Consider the following 16,870-nt stretch of genomic DNA (forward strand, 5'->3'; position numbering starts at 1 on the left):
TGGCTTCTAGCCAAAGAATCCAACTTTTGAAGGAGCTATATCAGCATGAGGAAGGTTGTAGTAGTTCTGTGTGTACTAGAAGTTATTTTAAAAAATAAATTAAAAAAAAAAAAAAAAAAACAAAACAAATCATGGTCCCAATACTGCCCTTATTTAACCGGAAGTGATAATATTCAGTTGAAAGAATTCAGAGTTCTGCAAATACAAAGAAAATTTATGGAAAATTAATATTTCTTTTCAACATCAAACATCTGTAGCATACCTGACTGTTCAGAATCCTCCAAACTCTCTGTGCTACTGAATGAAATTGTGTTCCTCTTCCCTGCATTGGTCTTTCTCCTCTGTCTTTTTCATTGATCCATGATTTCTGGGGAAGAGAGATTTTCTAAATTTGTCACTGTGTTCTCACCAATTACCCTTACAGAGCCATTCATAAAATGACAATGTCATACTCTTCATTAAACTAGATAAAACTTAAAACATTCTAAAAATAATGCAATATTAAGCATGCCCCGACCAGGACAGGAGCTCTGCTGTTTCAAAAATACCACATCATAAAAAGAAACAGCAAAAAGAACATTCAAAGCCGTGCTGTACTGGGTCTGGCCTGTTTCCTTCACCCATTAAACTCTCCTGATTGTGACACATGAGTTTTCTTGCTTTGCTCTTCCTATTCACTCCCCTGTCCCACTTAAGGGGGAAGTGAACAAGCAGCTGTGTAAGTGCTTGGCTGCTGGCCAGGGCTAACCCACCACAACTGGAGATGAGAATTTTATTTAAAATCAACATATTTGTTAATCGGGTTCATCTGATACGTGCAACTTGATTAATTTCTCTCCATAAAACAGTCAAATTGTGTAGACAGTTTGCAATATTAAGAAAAGATACTCACCTTCTTCTGTCTTGCATTCTTCTGCAAAACTGCATACACTGTTTGTCATGAGCATCCAAACAAGAACACCGAAATGAAGACTGGAAGGTACTTTGAATCTGGCCTGTAGACCTTTTGCCTCTAAAACTGCCTCTGTGGTTAGACAGCCCATATGGCACAGTCCTCCTGTTGTGAGAATCACAAATATTGTATATTTTAGGAGCCAATTAAAATTATATTCCATATTTTTTCTGTTTTAGAAAATAGATCTATTGATGCAAAGCAATAAATAGCAGCACAAAAATCAAACCCTATGCTTATGTAAGAAGTTCTCCCTGTAACAGATGACAACTTCTGCTCCATCAACTCAGGCTTTCACAAAGTTATAAAGTAGCAGACAATTAGCTTAAATGGCAGAATTAATTGGCAACTACATTGGCTATCTAAAAAAAATTTGATTACCTAACAGCTGATAAAAATACATCCCCAGGTTATTGCTTATTTTACTGCTTATTCCTTTATTGTGTTGGTTACCCCCCACAACAGCACAAAATTTGTTATGTGCCATAGCTGGTATGAAGTGACAAAGGAGCTGTGCTGATTTCCACTAGATAAGTAACATCATGTCGTTGTTGTCATCTTCATGATTCAGAGCCTAATTTGCCATTAATTTTATCACTGAGAAATGGAGAAAACTGTCAGCATGATTCATTTACTGCATCGTGTTTGGAACATGACCCACGGAGTTATAAATGTGAGAAACAGCTAGATAATCTTCCTCATATGTATCTACTACTACTTTTCTACGAGAGATCATATTCTGTACCACAGCACACCAGGAAACAGTAAGAGGTAGTTCTCTTTGTTTCCCTGCAGTCCGGCATGCTTTGTTCTTTCATGGGTTATAGTCAATATTATCAGAAAAGGACATGCTTCATCACTGCTTGCTAACATCCCCAAAAAGCATTGGCTAGCTTAGACTGATGTCATAAATTATTCTCCTACAAGTTGTTAAAGAATCTCAATCGATAGCAGATGTACACCACATGGAACTTCTGGAGACCCATAGCAGTTTCTGTGTACCTGAGGGATGGGCTAAGCAACCCACAAATCCACAAACACTAAAAATCTGAAGAGCATCTCATGTTCAAAAGCAAGAGAGAGGAGTGGAGGAGAAAAAAAAAGGCAGGGGAGAAGAAGTAAGAATAGATCTAGAAGGGTTACAGACAGGGTACAGAACAAAGCCTGAATAATCAGTTTGGAACCACTAACTTCACATAGTTGGACTTTTTTCATTTGCTTTCATAAAAGCATCATTAGGCTATTAATTAGAAAGCTGTAAATTTTCCAGTTTCCCACACTTACGATGGGCTGAAGGGTTCAGAAACATTAGTTTCCTAATCTCTGCAATAATTTTGATGTAACATCAGTACTGTTGATGCAAATCATTTCTTCAAACCTTTGCACTTATAGTACATATGAGCTTGTAACAGTGCATCTCATCTTTCACAGCCTTAACCAGAGCATACCTGTCATACATAGATTTATCATAAAATCATACTGAAAGATAGAAAATCACAAGCAGTATTTCTGTGTGTCAGAGACCATGAGATGGTCTTTCTCCAGCACATGCTACTTCTTTCATTCTATGGCTATGTCTAGACACTGGGAGAGACCAAGAATATGCATATTAGTCCTAAAAGACTTCAGGACTTGATTTTGGCCCCCTTCATAAACAGACATTTTAAAAGCTTTTTGTTGTCTTCAGGATTAGGGGTGAGTCCCATTTTATAATTGAAGAGTATTAGTAATTCTATACTGCTGTCTACTTCACAATAATGAACGCTAAATAGCTAATATATGTAAATTCTGACATAAGTAATTGCTGTATAGTCATATTTATTATACATTCGTGGGTTTTATGAAGTAACGGCTGGTATTTAGAGACAGGAACAGGAAGAAATTCCTGTATTTTTAAGTGGCGAACCCTCTGAAAACTGGTAAAATTCTGTTGTTCAACTTCCTGCTCAGATTTAGGCTGAAATGAAAAGATGAATTTTGCTTTGTCTAGCCAAACGTGAACCCCCTATTTCATGGCAGATAGCTTGCCAGGGAGATAAAGCAGCTTTTTACAGCTTTTGCAGACATCATCCCACATTGTGCTAACAAAATATAAAATACTGTGTATGTTATTCTCATTATTTAAAGTGGTTCCTTGTTAAAAAGTCCACTTTTCCAAAATATGATACTGTTTTTTCTTACTCTAATTCTCTATATCAGAATCTCTGTGGGACTGACCTGCGGTTCACCCTGTGTCAGAGGTTCTGCCTGAATAGCCAGAGAAGAAGAAGGGCATGCATTTTATTCCTTAGTTGCTGCAGTTTGCAAATTAATGGACCAACTAGAATTGTCATCAACTTCAATTTTATCTTAATACATCAGTATCTGAACTACAGTGATTGAGGAATGGGCCCATTACCAGTCTGCTGTCTTTCCTAAGAGACAGTAAATTCCAGCAAACAGACAGGGGTGGAGAATATAGTATAATTACGAGTGATAAGAACCATGAATCACAGCCCTAGGCAAAGGAGGAGACTGATATTTTAGATACTGCTTCTGATCTTTCCAATGAAGTGCCTTACGTTCTATGAAACTGATAATGCTTATACGAGTATGCTTCATAGCTTGGAAAATGTATTCAAGACCACTTTATTCTCAGTGGTCCAGAAATACATGCCAATGCAATGACATTTTCAACTGTAAGAATTTTAACTAGAACGCCCAAGCAAAAATTTTTATGTAAGCTAATGTGCAGACTTGCCAATCAGAGATGGAAATGTAATAATTCTCCCAATATGCCTGGTTTTGATTTCTAATCCAAAAATTCAAACCCAAACCAGATAAATTTCAATAGCAACCCAGAGTCTTTCCAGCAGTATTCAGAAAGAATTAAAAAATATAGATGTTTTCTTGCCTGTCAGTTACTCTGAGGCAACTCATAAATCACAACATTTAAGCAAACGTTAGTGTGTGTACGGTCATCATTCCAGCAGCTGAAAATGTTAGTATTTCAAGTTAGTTCATGCCTCTTTCTCAGCACTTCAGAAGTGAGAGGAGATGCTGAAGAGATTCAGTTGAACCAGCATCAGAAGCATTTGCCTAGCAGCATGCTTAATCTTAGATTGTTACATGTGATTAACAAATTATTATTCACAGTTTCTACATGCTAAATGGGAATTATTGTCAACATGTAATTGTCACCAAGCATTTGTGTTGCTAGGAAGTCTCTTTGCTTTCCATTTCAGGTGAGGCATCTGTTTCCTTTAGTCAAACCTTGCTGACTTTAGTATACACAGGGCAGTTTGTGTCTCCACAGTGAAGATGAGGAGCAGCTGAACTAGGCAGAGGCAGATTTGTTGGCTAGCCATCTGCTAGACTTCTGTGGATCCTGAACCCACCAGTTCCCTTACACTGTGTTCCTTGCAGTTATGACCAGGTCCCTGGCCAAAGTACTGGCTAAGAGCCATTTACAAACCTTTGGGAAATTTCTATGCAAAACCCACAGATTTTTAAAATGTTTTAACATTTACATTTCACAAGAAATTTTGAATTTCTGACCTTTTAACTCAGTGTGCATCATTTCTTCCTTTAGGAAAACAAAATTCTCCTGAAGCAGTGAAATGGGTTTCCACATATTTAAGAGCTAATGTGTACTATGTCCGTTATGCCTTTCTTCTCTACAACGTGGAGAACAAGCAAACCTATGCAATTCTGGATCAGCCTTTCCAAGGTACCACTTTGAATTGGTATCTATGTGGCAACATACAAACCTGAGATTTATGTGGAAGTGACCCTCTTTCGTAGAGTTCAGTTACCAATATGATTACTGCAGCCAGGGAGTGGGTGCATAAAAGTCTGCATGCTCAGTTTTAAAGCACTTTCTAAATTACAGAAGGTCTGAGTTTAAGGAAATAGTTTCTTCTTCAGTATAAGCTATTTGTTCTTTATTCTATATGCAAAAAAAAAGAAGATGCTAACACAACTCTCCAGTACCTGGAATTATCCATATGATGAAATTATGATTAGTCAGTGCAACAGATCTGTTATCTGAAGATAATTCTGTGTATAATATAGAGCAGCACAAAGCTAATCAAAGCACAGTGTGCTCTTGTCACTTGAAACACACTTTTGACTTCTGCAATGGAAGGAACACAGCAATCTTTAGGTCAGCCAATGTTTCTCCTAGAATTTTTAAAGAAAAAAGTATAGATATGCAGATTGGATACTCAGATGCTGAAATAATCTAGATTATTTCTGTACTTTGTGTCCACAAAACAGTCATATAAGCTCTCCCCCTAAAAGTTAGCTAGCTCTTGAAGCAAGTTTTTGCCATTAAGTTAACAGAGATAGGCATTTATTTGTTGAAAAAGACAAGAAGTACTGAGTAATAATGAAACAGCCATTTGGAACCAGTGATATCAGTGAAAATTTCCCACAGAAAAAAACCTCCCCATTGAATGACTACTACCTTCAAGTCTAACTGGGAAGTATGATTTGCCCAAGTCCTGCTGTCCCTCATTCATACTATAGTGAACATTCAGAATTCAGGCAGAAAAATCCAATTGGTTTATTTTAATTTTTATAACATGTGGCTGAGTTTCTCATGCTATATTATTATTGACCTATGAGCTGCTATTATTTTGTACTTTCCCAGCCACTTAAACACAGTAGATACCTCCAGGGCACTTGAGAGTTTCAGCCAAAACAAAGGGATGAGGGGGTTGCAGCAATCATCTTAGATGCTGTGATTTCAGTATTCAGCAATATATTTTCTGGCAGACACCCAGGCCAGCAAGGCTCCCAGCAGTCTCCAGTGTTTTCAGCCAATCTTAAAATGTGTGAGATCCCTGTCAGGACCACTGAGAACAAAGAACATGGAAAGGAAGCACAATTTAACATCCTCCAAGTGAAACAAAATGTCTCCAGAATGAAAGATGCTTGGGGGAAATAACCGATATTTCTGTGTATACTTTCATATAAAGCTATTGCAGTAATATTGTGTAGCTCTGTAGATGAAGAGATCAGTGGCTGCTCTGAAAGTTGGCTCCAACTCTTTCTGTAACAGGCGTATTTTCTAACAGAGTAGTTCACAATAGGTGTACCTCCCATATTATCCCTTCCTTCTCATCATCATCATTTAAGAAGTAAAACATCTTCTTCAAAGAAGTGCCTGACTTCTTGGTCTTCTGTCCTCCTAACCACATGCTCCGTTCACAGAAGCTGTACTTTTTCCGAGTAGCTTTTTGCTGTTCAAATTATTTTCAGGGGAAACAAACTTTTATCCTTTATAGCCACACCTTTATTTTCAACATCCTCAATTTAGTAGCAGTCAGTGTTCCTAGATACATAATAGGCTACTGTTATCCAAAAAGACGTACCTCTATGATTTTACTAGATTTGGTTTAACCTTCACTTTTTTTTTTTTTCAGTCTTATTCTTTAAGTAGTACTTGCTAATTTGTGAGGACCCCAGGTTAGTTATAGTTAATTAGTTATAGCTAACTTAGGTAATAAGCTAAGGATTGCACACATCTGCTTCATCATCCAGTTTCCCTGACCACGTGAGTTCTTTGATTTCCCTCCTACTGGGACTTCACAGCACCCAGGTTAAGTACTGTGAGAAAATCTGAAGGGTTTTTATCACTAGTCGTCCTCCTCCTGTAGCTGTCAAAAGGATGTTATGTATTTTCTGTTTCAAATATGATCAGAAAAATATCTGAGTTGTTGAGTAAAAAGCTCGGGTATGTTTCTTGAGGTAAGCAATATGAAGCAAGTGGGGGAAAGGGGTGGTATTTTTCCATTAACACCCCAAATACCCTGAGAGGCTGGGTAGAGCTCACCTGACCTCATAAACTGAGCTCTTGTTTCACAGAAATACCTCTTTCAAAACAACACTGCTCATATCCTTCAGTACCTCATACCAATCCTAATCTGCACCCAGTTTTGTGGCAAGGTATGTGATTGTTAGTTTAAATAAATAAAATCCCACGCAGCATTTTCTGTCTCTGAGGCCCAAACTCCCATTATTCCTTTCTTTCTCTGACTGGCAGGGAATATTACTAGTAAGTGGGCTGGTTCTAACACAAATACACTGAGGTAAATCCCAAAAGGCAGAGCAGCTGGAAAATATGGATGAAAGGAAGAATCAAATTAAGTGTTAAATCGTAGCTTTTTCAAACTAAAATTCAGAGTACCTATTGCTAGCTTCTGAAGCCACCATACCAGTGCACACAAAGAACGCACACTCTAATGCATGTTTCTTCCCCTCTCCACAGTGTGTATAGTTCAAAATCCACTGCTGGTTTAAAAACAAATAAAACAAAAACCTGGGGGAAAATAAACACATGGTGTTACAATTTAAGACTGATGAAAGTGACTGTGGTTTGACAGCCCTCAAGACTGTTTACTCTTAGAATTAGACCAACATGAGCAGCAATAGTGAAATTTCAAAGCACTGGCTACTAGTGTGTGTCATCCCTGACCCCATCTTCTGCAGGGCCAGCTCCTGCAGTGACATGGGATTTTAGTCTGCAAAGCCAAATCATTTCAAGTCTTTCCAAGAATACTGCTGTTAAAACATCAATACTATGAGTACTGTAAATAAGCTTTACAGGAGGACTAAGAGGATATATTCTACTTTTAGACTGTGGAGGGCATGCAAGCTGTGCACGTTTCAGACAGTAAGACACTGGAAGTGTGATGATGTAAATATGCAAGAATAACTGTGTTTGAGTAACAGGCCTAAAAATCAAATCAGTTTGTCAGTGATAAAACATAACAATAACAGCAGAAGCCTGTTACTGTGTTCAATAAATCTATTTGAAATACTCTCCATTTGATGTGAAGATCTGTGCAGCTTTTTAACACCAAAGATTCTCCAGTTTTTAGGATTAGAGATATTTACAATCCGTCATTTAAATTTTCACAAAAAAATTGTAATTAAAAAAAAAAAAAAAAAAAGAAAAAGTTAAAAGGAATTGGTGGAGATAAGGAAGATTATCTGCTTTATACCTGGTATTTTTTCTACCAGTGAGTATGACCATAGATTCTACAGCTTTAGTTATTTCAATTGTTACTACCTTGTTAAGATTTTTCTTTTTATCCTTCAATATTCAGGCTACATTAGGACATACAGTGCGCGTATATGTAGTCTAATCTTAGTAACATCCACACATGTAAGACAACTAGATTTCAGTGAAAAGTCTGCAAAATGCAGGGCAAACTTCATTCAGAAAAATAAAATCAACTCAACAGCAGATTCATTAGTTCACTTTTGGTACTTGGTTCTGATGGTTAACCACGCGCACTGTTTAACCGACAGATCAGCTTCCTTATTTGAACTGCCTGGCTTACAGCCACTGTTTTATCATCATGTCTTTGGCTAGCAGATATTTTCAGTCTGATCTATTAAGATTATAAGCACATGCTTAATTGTTTTGCTGAACAAGAAATCTTTAGCTGTGTAATTTTATTTCCAGTAATATACAGGACATCATCTATACTTACCTAATGCTGAAGATAATCCTCAAAAAATGGGTAACTGTAATACTTTATAATACCACTTAAGATCCATAAAGATGAAAAGCATTTTAAATTATGTGGGCTTCTGTTCAACAAAATTCAATCATCAATGAGATGCATGTAACAAAAAGATGTTATGAAGGAAAAGTTAGCCAGCAGAGCATACAGTTAGAACAAGAGTATCCAACTGGTTGTCTTAAGTCTTCTCTTCTGTAACAACATCCCAGGACATCACTTCCTCTCTATATATGAGCAAAACTATGAGTGAAGCGATGATAGGGTACAAACTGTTTCCATTCTAAGTTGATTTTCTGATGGTGACCTAAGCCAGTAGTGAGCAAAGATCATTAACTTATAACTGTAGAGAGAGCTGATGGTATGTGGAATCAGCTGCTGTTGTCTGTTTAGCTTCTGACAAGTCCTGGACCCCTAACAGACTCTATTTCTCAGCTCTTTCAGGAAAGACCAAAAAAATGAAAGTGTATGAAGAGCCTTTCTCACCCCAACAGGTGGTCACATTAGGTCAGAACAGCTTTCTACAGGGGAACTATCTGGAGTCAACCTAGTGCTAAATTTTGATGGCCACTTGGGAATATCTGACTTGCATATGTTACAGAAACAAATTTCTTCTTTAATAAAGTGACAAAACACCACTTCATTGTAGTGTCACTATGTAACCACACACTGTGAAACACTCACCACATCCTCTACCAATATATCCCACAGAGCAAAGCAACAGACTACAAGTCAGTGCATGCCCTTGTCCTTCCACTGAGGAAACAGAACACGTGTAAGTACAGAGGATCAGAGCCACAAACACAAAAATGTTAGATCAAATTCTTCCTTTCACTTTGTCCATTCAATTCTACTGATTCAGAAATTCATGTAATTGGCAGACAGAACTCATAGATCATCATGTAAGGTGGTCTTTGTAACATGGTCACAGATTTCATTCAGTTACTCCTCTTGAGCATAATAGCAAATACTGAAATAAGCCATGTCATCCAGAAAAAAAAAAAACACTTTTGCTTTGATTTAGACACTTCAAGAAATGATTATTTTTGGTGCTTAGTTTGAGTGAGGAAATAACTTTACCATTGTGGATCTACACTATTCTCCTTTGAAAGCGTCTGGATTATTGCCATAAATTCTCATTATGCTTTTATTTCAGAACTGAAGACTGCTTGAGTATCTGATATTTTGTCCTCATGATAGTATCACCTTCTTACAGCTGTCACCTTTTAATTTTTCACTAATCATTCTGAGCACCTCTAAAGCTTCACGCAGCAACATTAATGTCATTAATTGAACCACATTTTGCTGTCTGATGCACAAGCTCAGTTCATACGGAAATATTGGACCTCTTTGAAGAAGTGCAGATCTAGAAGTCTTGCCTATATTTTCTTCTTTAACTTACAGAATTAAGCATCAGGTTGTGGCTGTATTACATCAGTGGGTACTGTTTAAAAGACAATTCATTCTTTCTTCTTTAAAATATGTGTGTAGCTATAGATCAAGATAAGCATAATTAATCACTTGACAAAAAAACACATTGCAAACTAATTCCTGAGTAATCAATCTTATCAGTGAGAACAATTTACCAGCTTTTAATTATCTTTGTTATGCAACCTTTGTCTACACCATATAATTCCATTATTCTATTCTGACTTACCTGACTTTCTTTAGGTCATCTTCTTTTCTACTTAAGGCTCTCACTGCTCCCAGCATAAAAGACTCACTATGTCAAAATAACACTGGTGCGCTTAGTGGTCTGGACTAACAGCAGTGGTTCACGGGCAAGTATAAAGCAATACTCAAGCATGTGCAGACATAATTTCTCATTTAATTGGCAATAGCTGCAGAGAGTCAGAGGCTACATATTCTGCAATTTTGTGCTTTTCTACAGCTGTCACCCTGCTGAGCTAAGTGGTTTCTCAGCAAGGATAGAAATAGACCTTCTATCATCACTCCGCCTCCAACAGTTTTAGTAAAAACTTTAACCACTTTTCCAGAAAAGAAGAGGCCATGACCAAGATTTGTTTTGAATATATTACAACAATGCTTAAGGGCATCTTCTGTTGAGAAATGCAAGGGGAAGAAACCAGAGGAGGAGGTAAAGTTTGTCTTTGAAGTATGGAGAAGAGAGTAACCTGGAAACAGAAAACATTAAGGAATTTGTGACAGAAATAAGAAATAATAAAGTGAAGGACATAAGTCAGGGGAAATAAGAAAATAATAAAAAGCAATTATAGTGTTTGATGTAGGAAATAAAACCAAAAAAGATGTGCTAAGTACATAAGCAGGAAAAAGATCAGAATCAGCAGATGTCAGAAAAACTTCCCCAATCTTTAACACCATCTTTCTGGCCTCCTATTGTGTATGGTCCTCAAAGTTGCATTTGAGCCAAATTTTTAGTAAATACAAAAACTTTCAATGACATCCGTACAAGAGCAACATAAAAGCCCCATTTACAAACAGCCAGTCTGTACAGATCCAGTGGTTACTTCCATTTAAAAGAAGTAGCATAACTTTCTTGGGATACTAAATTGCCCAAGCAGGCCTGATTTCTCTCATTCACTTCCAGAAGTACCTTTTGACTTACTGTGACATTGTTCCACGTAGGACACCAGGCCAGAATTAGCGCCTGTTCATTCAGACGTGTGACATGAAATCTTAATCCTGCTTCTGTTGCACTGAATGTGGTCCAAAATGTCTAATATCCCCGTACATGCTTATTTCAGTGACTACCTCTGCCCTCATATACAGAAGCATTCCTAGGAAGAATCCTAGGACTTTGAGAATTGAGATTGTGTTCTTTCAGCTTAGAGGGAGATTTGTACATCTACCTCACCTGTAAACAGATCTTTTCCTTTCATCGCTTACCTTGCTGGCTCAGACCAGGCAAGTCTCAAGAAACAGGTAGAGGAGCAGGACAGCAAAGCAGCCCAGTTCAGACACCTGGCTCTTCCAGCCAAAGTACACCACTCTCTAGATGCTGCAGCCAGCCAACTTTGAGAGGACCTCCATTCTCCAATTTTAATGAGCACTTCAGGTTCCAGAAAATTTAGTTCCTACTGGACTAATTCCCCTACTTCCCACCATTATCCACTCACTATTTATCAACGCCCAGAGGGCCCCTAGCATCCTGATTAACCTAGTTCCAACAGCGTTATTAGGTTATACAGGTTCATGTCTTTGGAGCACAGTAGCTAAAACATATCATTCTATGTGATTATTTAATATTCAAATTGAATATTGAAATTGAATACATTCATTCTGTCGCTTCCACAGAAACGTCCAGTCACATGGCATTAAAATTAAGTGTGATAAGAATCAGAACTTCCTAGATGTCAGGTCAAATCATTACAGGCTAACCTATACACTGGACAGTGGGGGCAGACTTTACATATCTGAGAGATTTGCTGTTATTTTATGTACAACTGACTTCAGTTAAGAAAGCAGAGACTTATAGCCCCAAATGTTTAATATTTGGATTATTATACATACTTCATTGCTCGTGCTATAGGTATAATGAAAATGTTATATATCTTTATGCTCTATTTTTTGTTCTTTGGTGATGTTTGTACAAAACTTCCAGGTAGGAGAAAATTCTCCGCATCACTGAATTAATGCACACTATATACTTTTCCCACTGGAATAAAAACTATAATTCCTGGAGACTTAAAACAGGATATCCTAAAAAAAAAAAGGGGGGGGGGTAAAATTAGCAGAATTCTGTTTATTCAGTGTGTATGGGAAAAGGAATGTCGTTCCCCTGTTTTCACTGCTGAGCTCTGACTTAAATATACCGAGTCATAAATATTTGGCTAAAATAATTCTAAGTAATCCTGGGGTGGATTAGTGCAAGTATGGAACTCAAAGAATTGAGTGACTTGTGTGAATACATGATACTTACAGGTTGGTAGAAGTTCAAAAGACTTGTCATCAGACATGGCCTCTAGCCAGGACACACATGAATTTACAAATGAAGCGCCCTAAACCCCATTTGACTTAACCTATTTTACTGCTACTTTCTAATGTTCTATTCCTTTTGTTATTTTAATCTGATTAAAAGCTTTGCAATTGATTCAAAGGCAGAGCCGAGTTAGTACAACTGTTCCCAAACTGTAGTCAGTGGAGCACGTGATGGTGTGTATAGAAGTTCACAGTCGTACAGTCCAAAGATCTTTAATTCTTGAAGTACACCAAAAGAAATCTGGTTTTAGATTCATCTCATCTCCTGATTATTTTTTAAGGAACTCACTGCTGTGGTTGCTACGGGACTCAAACCTATTAGCCTATGAAAACCTTTACAAATCCATAAGACTGTTTTAGTTACTCAAGAGAGACAGGATATATACAATGGTGTAGGAAAAGGAGGCCTCTAACCTTTAGGATGTAGGCACAGTGTCACTCTTCCTGGATGATTTCTTTTCATTAAGTGCTGTTAGTACCAGACCCTGTTTTTCTGCATAAGCGCTCCACCCCACTGACCTGTGTGAAACTCAGCATTTCCAATTCATGGGACATGTTTTCAAATACTGTTTTTATTATGAGCTGAAACAAAACCTTTTGTTTGCCATTCCCATAAAACATAGTTGTAAAAGACGTCCTTTTGTAACCATCTTAAATCTGGTATATTGAGTTTTTCAAAAATTACTATTTTAACGTCAAAGTATTTTTCCACATAAATTTTTATCAAAACCAGCACAGTGTGCACACACACACACACACACACTATTCTTCCTTTCCCAGCGAGTGGTTTATTAGAAACAGATTTCCCCTGCAGAAGAGCTCCTTTTTCGCCCGTGACTAACCTCACTCGGGCGACAGGCAGCACACGCGTGCTGCGCACAGCACGGTACGCGCGTCCCGCCGTGGCCCCGACGCCCGCCTGTGCGCGGGTACCGGGGGCGGCCCGCACTGCGCCGGCTGGGACCGCGGGCGCTCGCCCGAGGCTCCCTTTGCCTCGCCGGCGTCCGTCCGTCCCTCCGCCCGGGAGAAGGCCGGCAGGTGTCAAGGCGGCGAGGGGGCGGCGCGCCCCACCGGCCTCCGCTCCGCTCCGCTCCCCGGGGGCTCGGGAGGCCCCGCCGGCAGAGCCTGCCCCGGCAGCGGAACCCGGGCTACCTGGCGGGCACGGCGGCCTCCTCGCGTCCCGCCCTGACCCCGGCGTGGGGGGGGGGGCGGCCCCGTCTGGGCTCTCCCTGGGGGGTCCCCCGGGGGCGAACCCCCCCCCCCCCGGCCTTCCCCTGCCCGCCAGGGTCGCGCCCTTTGCATCCCGACCCGCCATTTCGCGTCCCCCCCCGCCCGCCCGCCCTCACTCACTCGGGGGTGTTGATCCAGATGATGTCGAGGTGGCAGTAGTAGACGCACTCCTTGTCCTTGTAGGTGTAGCAAGTGCAGCGCCGGGCTCGGCGCCGCAGCCCCCCGCCGTCCACCTTGGCCCTGCCGCCGGCCGGAGCCGCCGCCGCCGCCGCCGCTTCGCTCTCCTCTCGCTCCTTCTGCCCCAGCGCCGCCGAGCGCGGCTCGCCGCCGGCCGGCAGCGGCAGGGAGCGAGGCCGGGGCAGCGCGGACCCTGCACGGCGAGAAGAAGGCAAAAGCAGCGCTCAGCTCTCCCCGCGCCAGCCCAGCGCCCCTGCCCCCCCGCCCGGGGAGGACCCCCCTCCCCCAGGGCCTTTTGTAACAGGAGCCGAACCATCACCGGTCCCGGAGAAGTTTCAGGGCTGTTAAAAGCACCGTTGTGTTTATATGTACTGCAGCGTGCTGGGGTGCACCCCGTAGCCCCCGCAGGCGGGCGGTGCATCGCTAGGGAGTGTTTTTGGTTTAAACCTACGTACGGCCAAGTGACCCCTTTGGCGTCTAGTTATTTACCACGCATCGGAGTGGGCTATTGCTTACAGCCTTTTGGAAGGAGAAAAAAAAAAACCCCAAAAAACAAACAAACAAACCCAGCCTTTCTTTGTGTGCATGCGTGGAAGTGGCAAAGAAAGAAAGAAATTCACGTTACCTGCAGTCGACGTAATTGTAAGTCCAAAGAGGAACAATAAACCCAGCTCCATTAAACCCAAATTGCACGCTCGTTAACTGCAGGCAAAGGTGAACTGCAGGGGCGACTGAACCTTTCCAGGAGGAATCACTTCAGGTTGGAGGCAGGGAATATCCTGGGGCTGGCGGCACACGCTGCTCCCCGGAGTTAGTTCCCACACGGAGGTGTGATTCGTGGTTCTCCCTCGCAGTTCTTTTCCTCCAGCGCAGCCTTAGTCCTGAGGGGGAGAGTGTTGTCAAAAGAAGGGAAGACCCATCGCTTGGCTTTTCCCACACACACCTCCCACCCCACCCCCAAATCTGATCAGAAACCGGAGCTGCTGTTTTCCAGCTGCAGACGCCTCCCACCCGCGGACAGCTGCCTGCCTCCCCCGGGGCGCGGGCCGGGGGCGGGCGCGGGCCGCGCTCCCCGCCCCTGGCCGCCCCCCGCTTCCCACCCCGGCAGGTAAAAGGCAGGGATAAAGCAGCACATCCTCCCCGGGAACGGGAGGCGCGGCCTTGTAGTTACTCCTAATGCTGGTCTGAGTTCATCGCTCTGAAACGAGCTGATCCTGGTGTGCTGTGTGTAATTCCAAGAGGACAGGGGCTTGCGCGTGCCGTAAAAACGCAGAGTTTTGGCCCAAATCTGGGCTACAGATTTGGGAATTGTTTGGGGCTTTTTTTTTTCCGCGACTCTGCCAGTGATCTCCCAGGTCAGATTAAGTCACCAATTCATTAACGCTTTCTTTTCCCCCAGTTAATGATGAACGCCTCTTTGCCCATAAACCTACCTAGAGTGCAAAATTTAAGGTAAAAGGGGATTTCGTATTGCCTGAAATATTTGACACTTGTGCCTAGAAAAACACCCCTGCGTGTGGCCCCATTTGCTATCCTAATATCAGCTCTTAAGTGATAATAGGTAAGGGTTTAAGGGAATTGGCTATAGCTTTTCTTACAGTAGTATGTGTAATATATCCTGTTATAGGAAACATATGACATAGGTAGTACATGGAGAAAGGTTAGCAAATTTAGTCGTGGATATTTTAAACCAAAACACGATGTTTTATTTAAGAATGTTTCAGTACTAACAGAAAGAGCTGCTGCCAAAATTGCTTTTATGTATCATGCCAATTTGACGTACTGACTAAAATCTGTTTTGTGAGTAGAAAACTAGTTGCAGGATCACTCAGGTTATGTTATCCGAAGGAGGAATGCCATTCTCTACTGCATCACATTCTTCTCCAGCCCTGCCCCCGATTCCAGCTTCTGGTGTGGACTATTCAGTAACAACACTTACCAAAAATACTCATTAAGGTGTCATGTTTTGTCAGTTTGTCAAACCTCGCCTTTTGTCAGTTTCTAAAGATTGAGAGTTTTCTGGGAGAACTTTAGTTGACCATGTTCCCAGCTAATAACAAAAGCACAGTGGTCATCAAAGACAGGGTAAGAGCTAAAAAGTTCCTTTTTCTCAAGTTTTGCTGAGACCATGGCTCTCTGTGGAAACTTAAGTTGCTTTTGTTTTGCACGGTTTTGTGCAAATGATGAGACTTTGCAATATTGAATTGCAACGTCAGAAACATTAATCATACTCTATCTCCAAAACCCAGTTAGAAAAGACAAGATTTCAGTAAATTTCTAAGGTTTGTACCCTCTGCAGTGAGCGCAGTTCGTGAGGACGTAGCTGCAAGAAGTTTGCTCAGGTATTGACAACATTCAAGTACTGAAACAGAACTGTGAAAGTACCTTGTTGATTTTGGTTCTGCTAATTTTAAATAGTTTCACAGCAGTTGCTAATGTTCTCATAACTAATACAGTGGGGGAAAAATAGATCCCATGTAAATTACTGAACTTAGCACTATATTGAAGTTCATGCCTGAGCTAGGAAAGTAAGTGCTTGCTTACCTTTAAGGATGAGTAACTGCAGTGACCTGAATGTTTATATAGTTTGCTTTGCTGGATTGTGGGTTTGTGTGTATTAGTCCAAGCATCAGCAGAGTTACAGTTAGGCTTCACAGCTGTATAGCTGTTGCTATTTTGAAAAATATCATGACAAAATATCTCTGAAAAAAGAATGTTTTTGAAGATACTTCCATTTCTTATATGAGTAGAAAAATTAATTGCTTCAAATCAGGAAGTTCTAGATATTGTACTCTGATACTCTTGGATACAGGATTGATTTTGACAAATGCTTGTGATTGCATTTTAACTTAACTGAAAAAGGGAAAAAAATAGAGATTTATTGTGCAGTTACTGTTTAACAGAACTCTTCACTGCAGTGAGTAGGAAGTACTGCTTACATGTTGCTGGTGTGATAAGTAATAATGACATGAGTCCAAATTCTGATTTATGAATTTCATTTTCTTTATTGCAACACATTTTTTGTTGTTAATGATGT

General features: G+C 40.6%; 1 protein-coding gene across 2 annotated transcripts in view; it reads right to left on the reverse strand.

Moving 5' to 3' along the window:
* Positions 1-14,881, reverse strand: part of EDN3 (endothelin 3) — a 35,104-nt gene extending 20,223 nt beyond the window's left edge. Inside the window, exons 1-4 of one of the 2 annotated variants that reach the window (XM_030007686.2) lie at positions 14,459-14,881; positions 13,777-14,026; positions 893-1,057; positions 263-367 (exon numbers count right to left, since the gene is read on the reverse strand). In XM_030007686.2, coding sequence (XP_029863546.1) covers positions 295-367; positions 893-1,057; positions 13,777-14,026; positions 14,459-14,510 — 540 coding nt within the window. In that variant the 5' untranslated portion in view covers positions 14,511-14,881 and the 3' untranslated portion in view covers positions 263-294. The remainder of the gene's footprint in view (positions 1-262; positions 368-892; positions 1,058-13,776; positions 14,027-14,458) is intronic. The other variant, XM_030007685.1, reaches the window with a different exon arrangement.
* Between the last annotated feature and the right edge of the window lie 1,989 nt (positions 14,882-16,870).

Source organism: Aquila chrysaetos, chromosome 3 (assembly GCF_900496995.4).
Source record: "Aquila chrysaetos chrysaetos chromosome 3, bAquChr1.4, whole genome shotgun sequence".
Taxonomy (NCBI): domain Eukaryota; kingdom Metazoa; phylum Chordata; class Aves; order Accipitriformes; family Accipitridae; genus Aquila; species Aquila chrysaetos.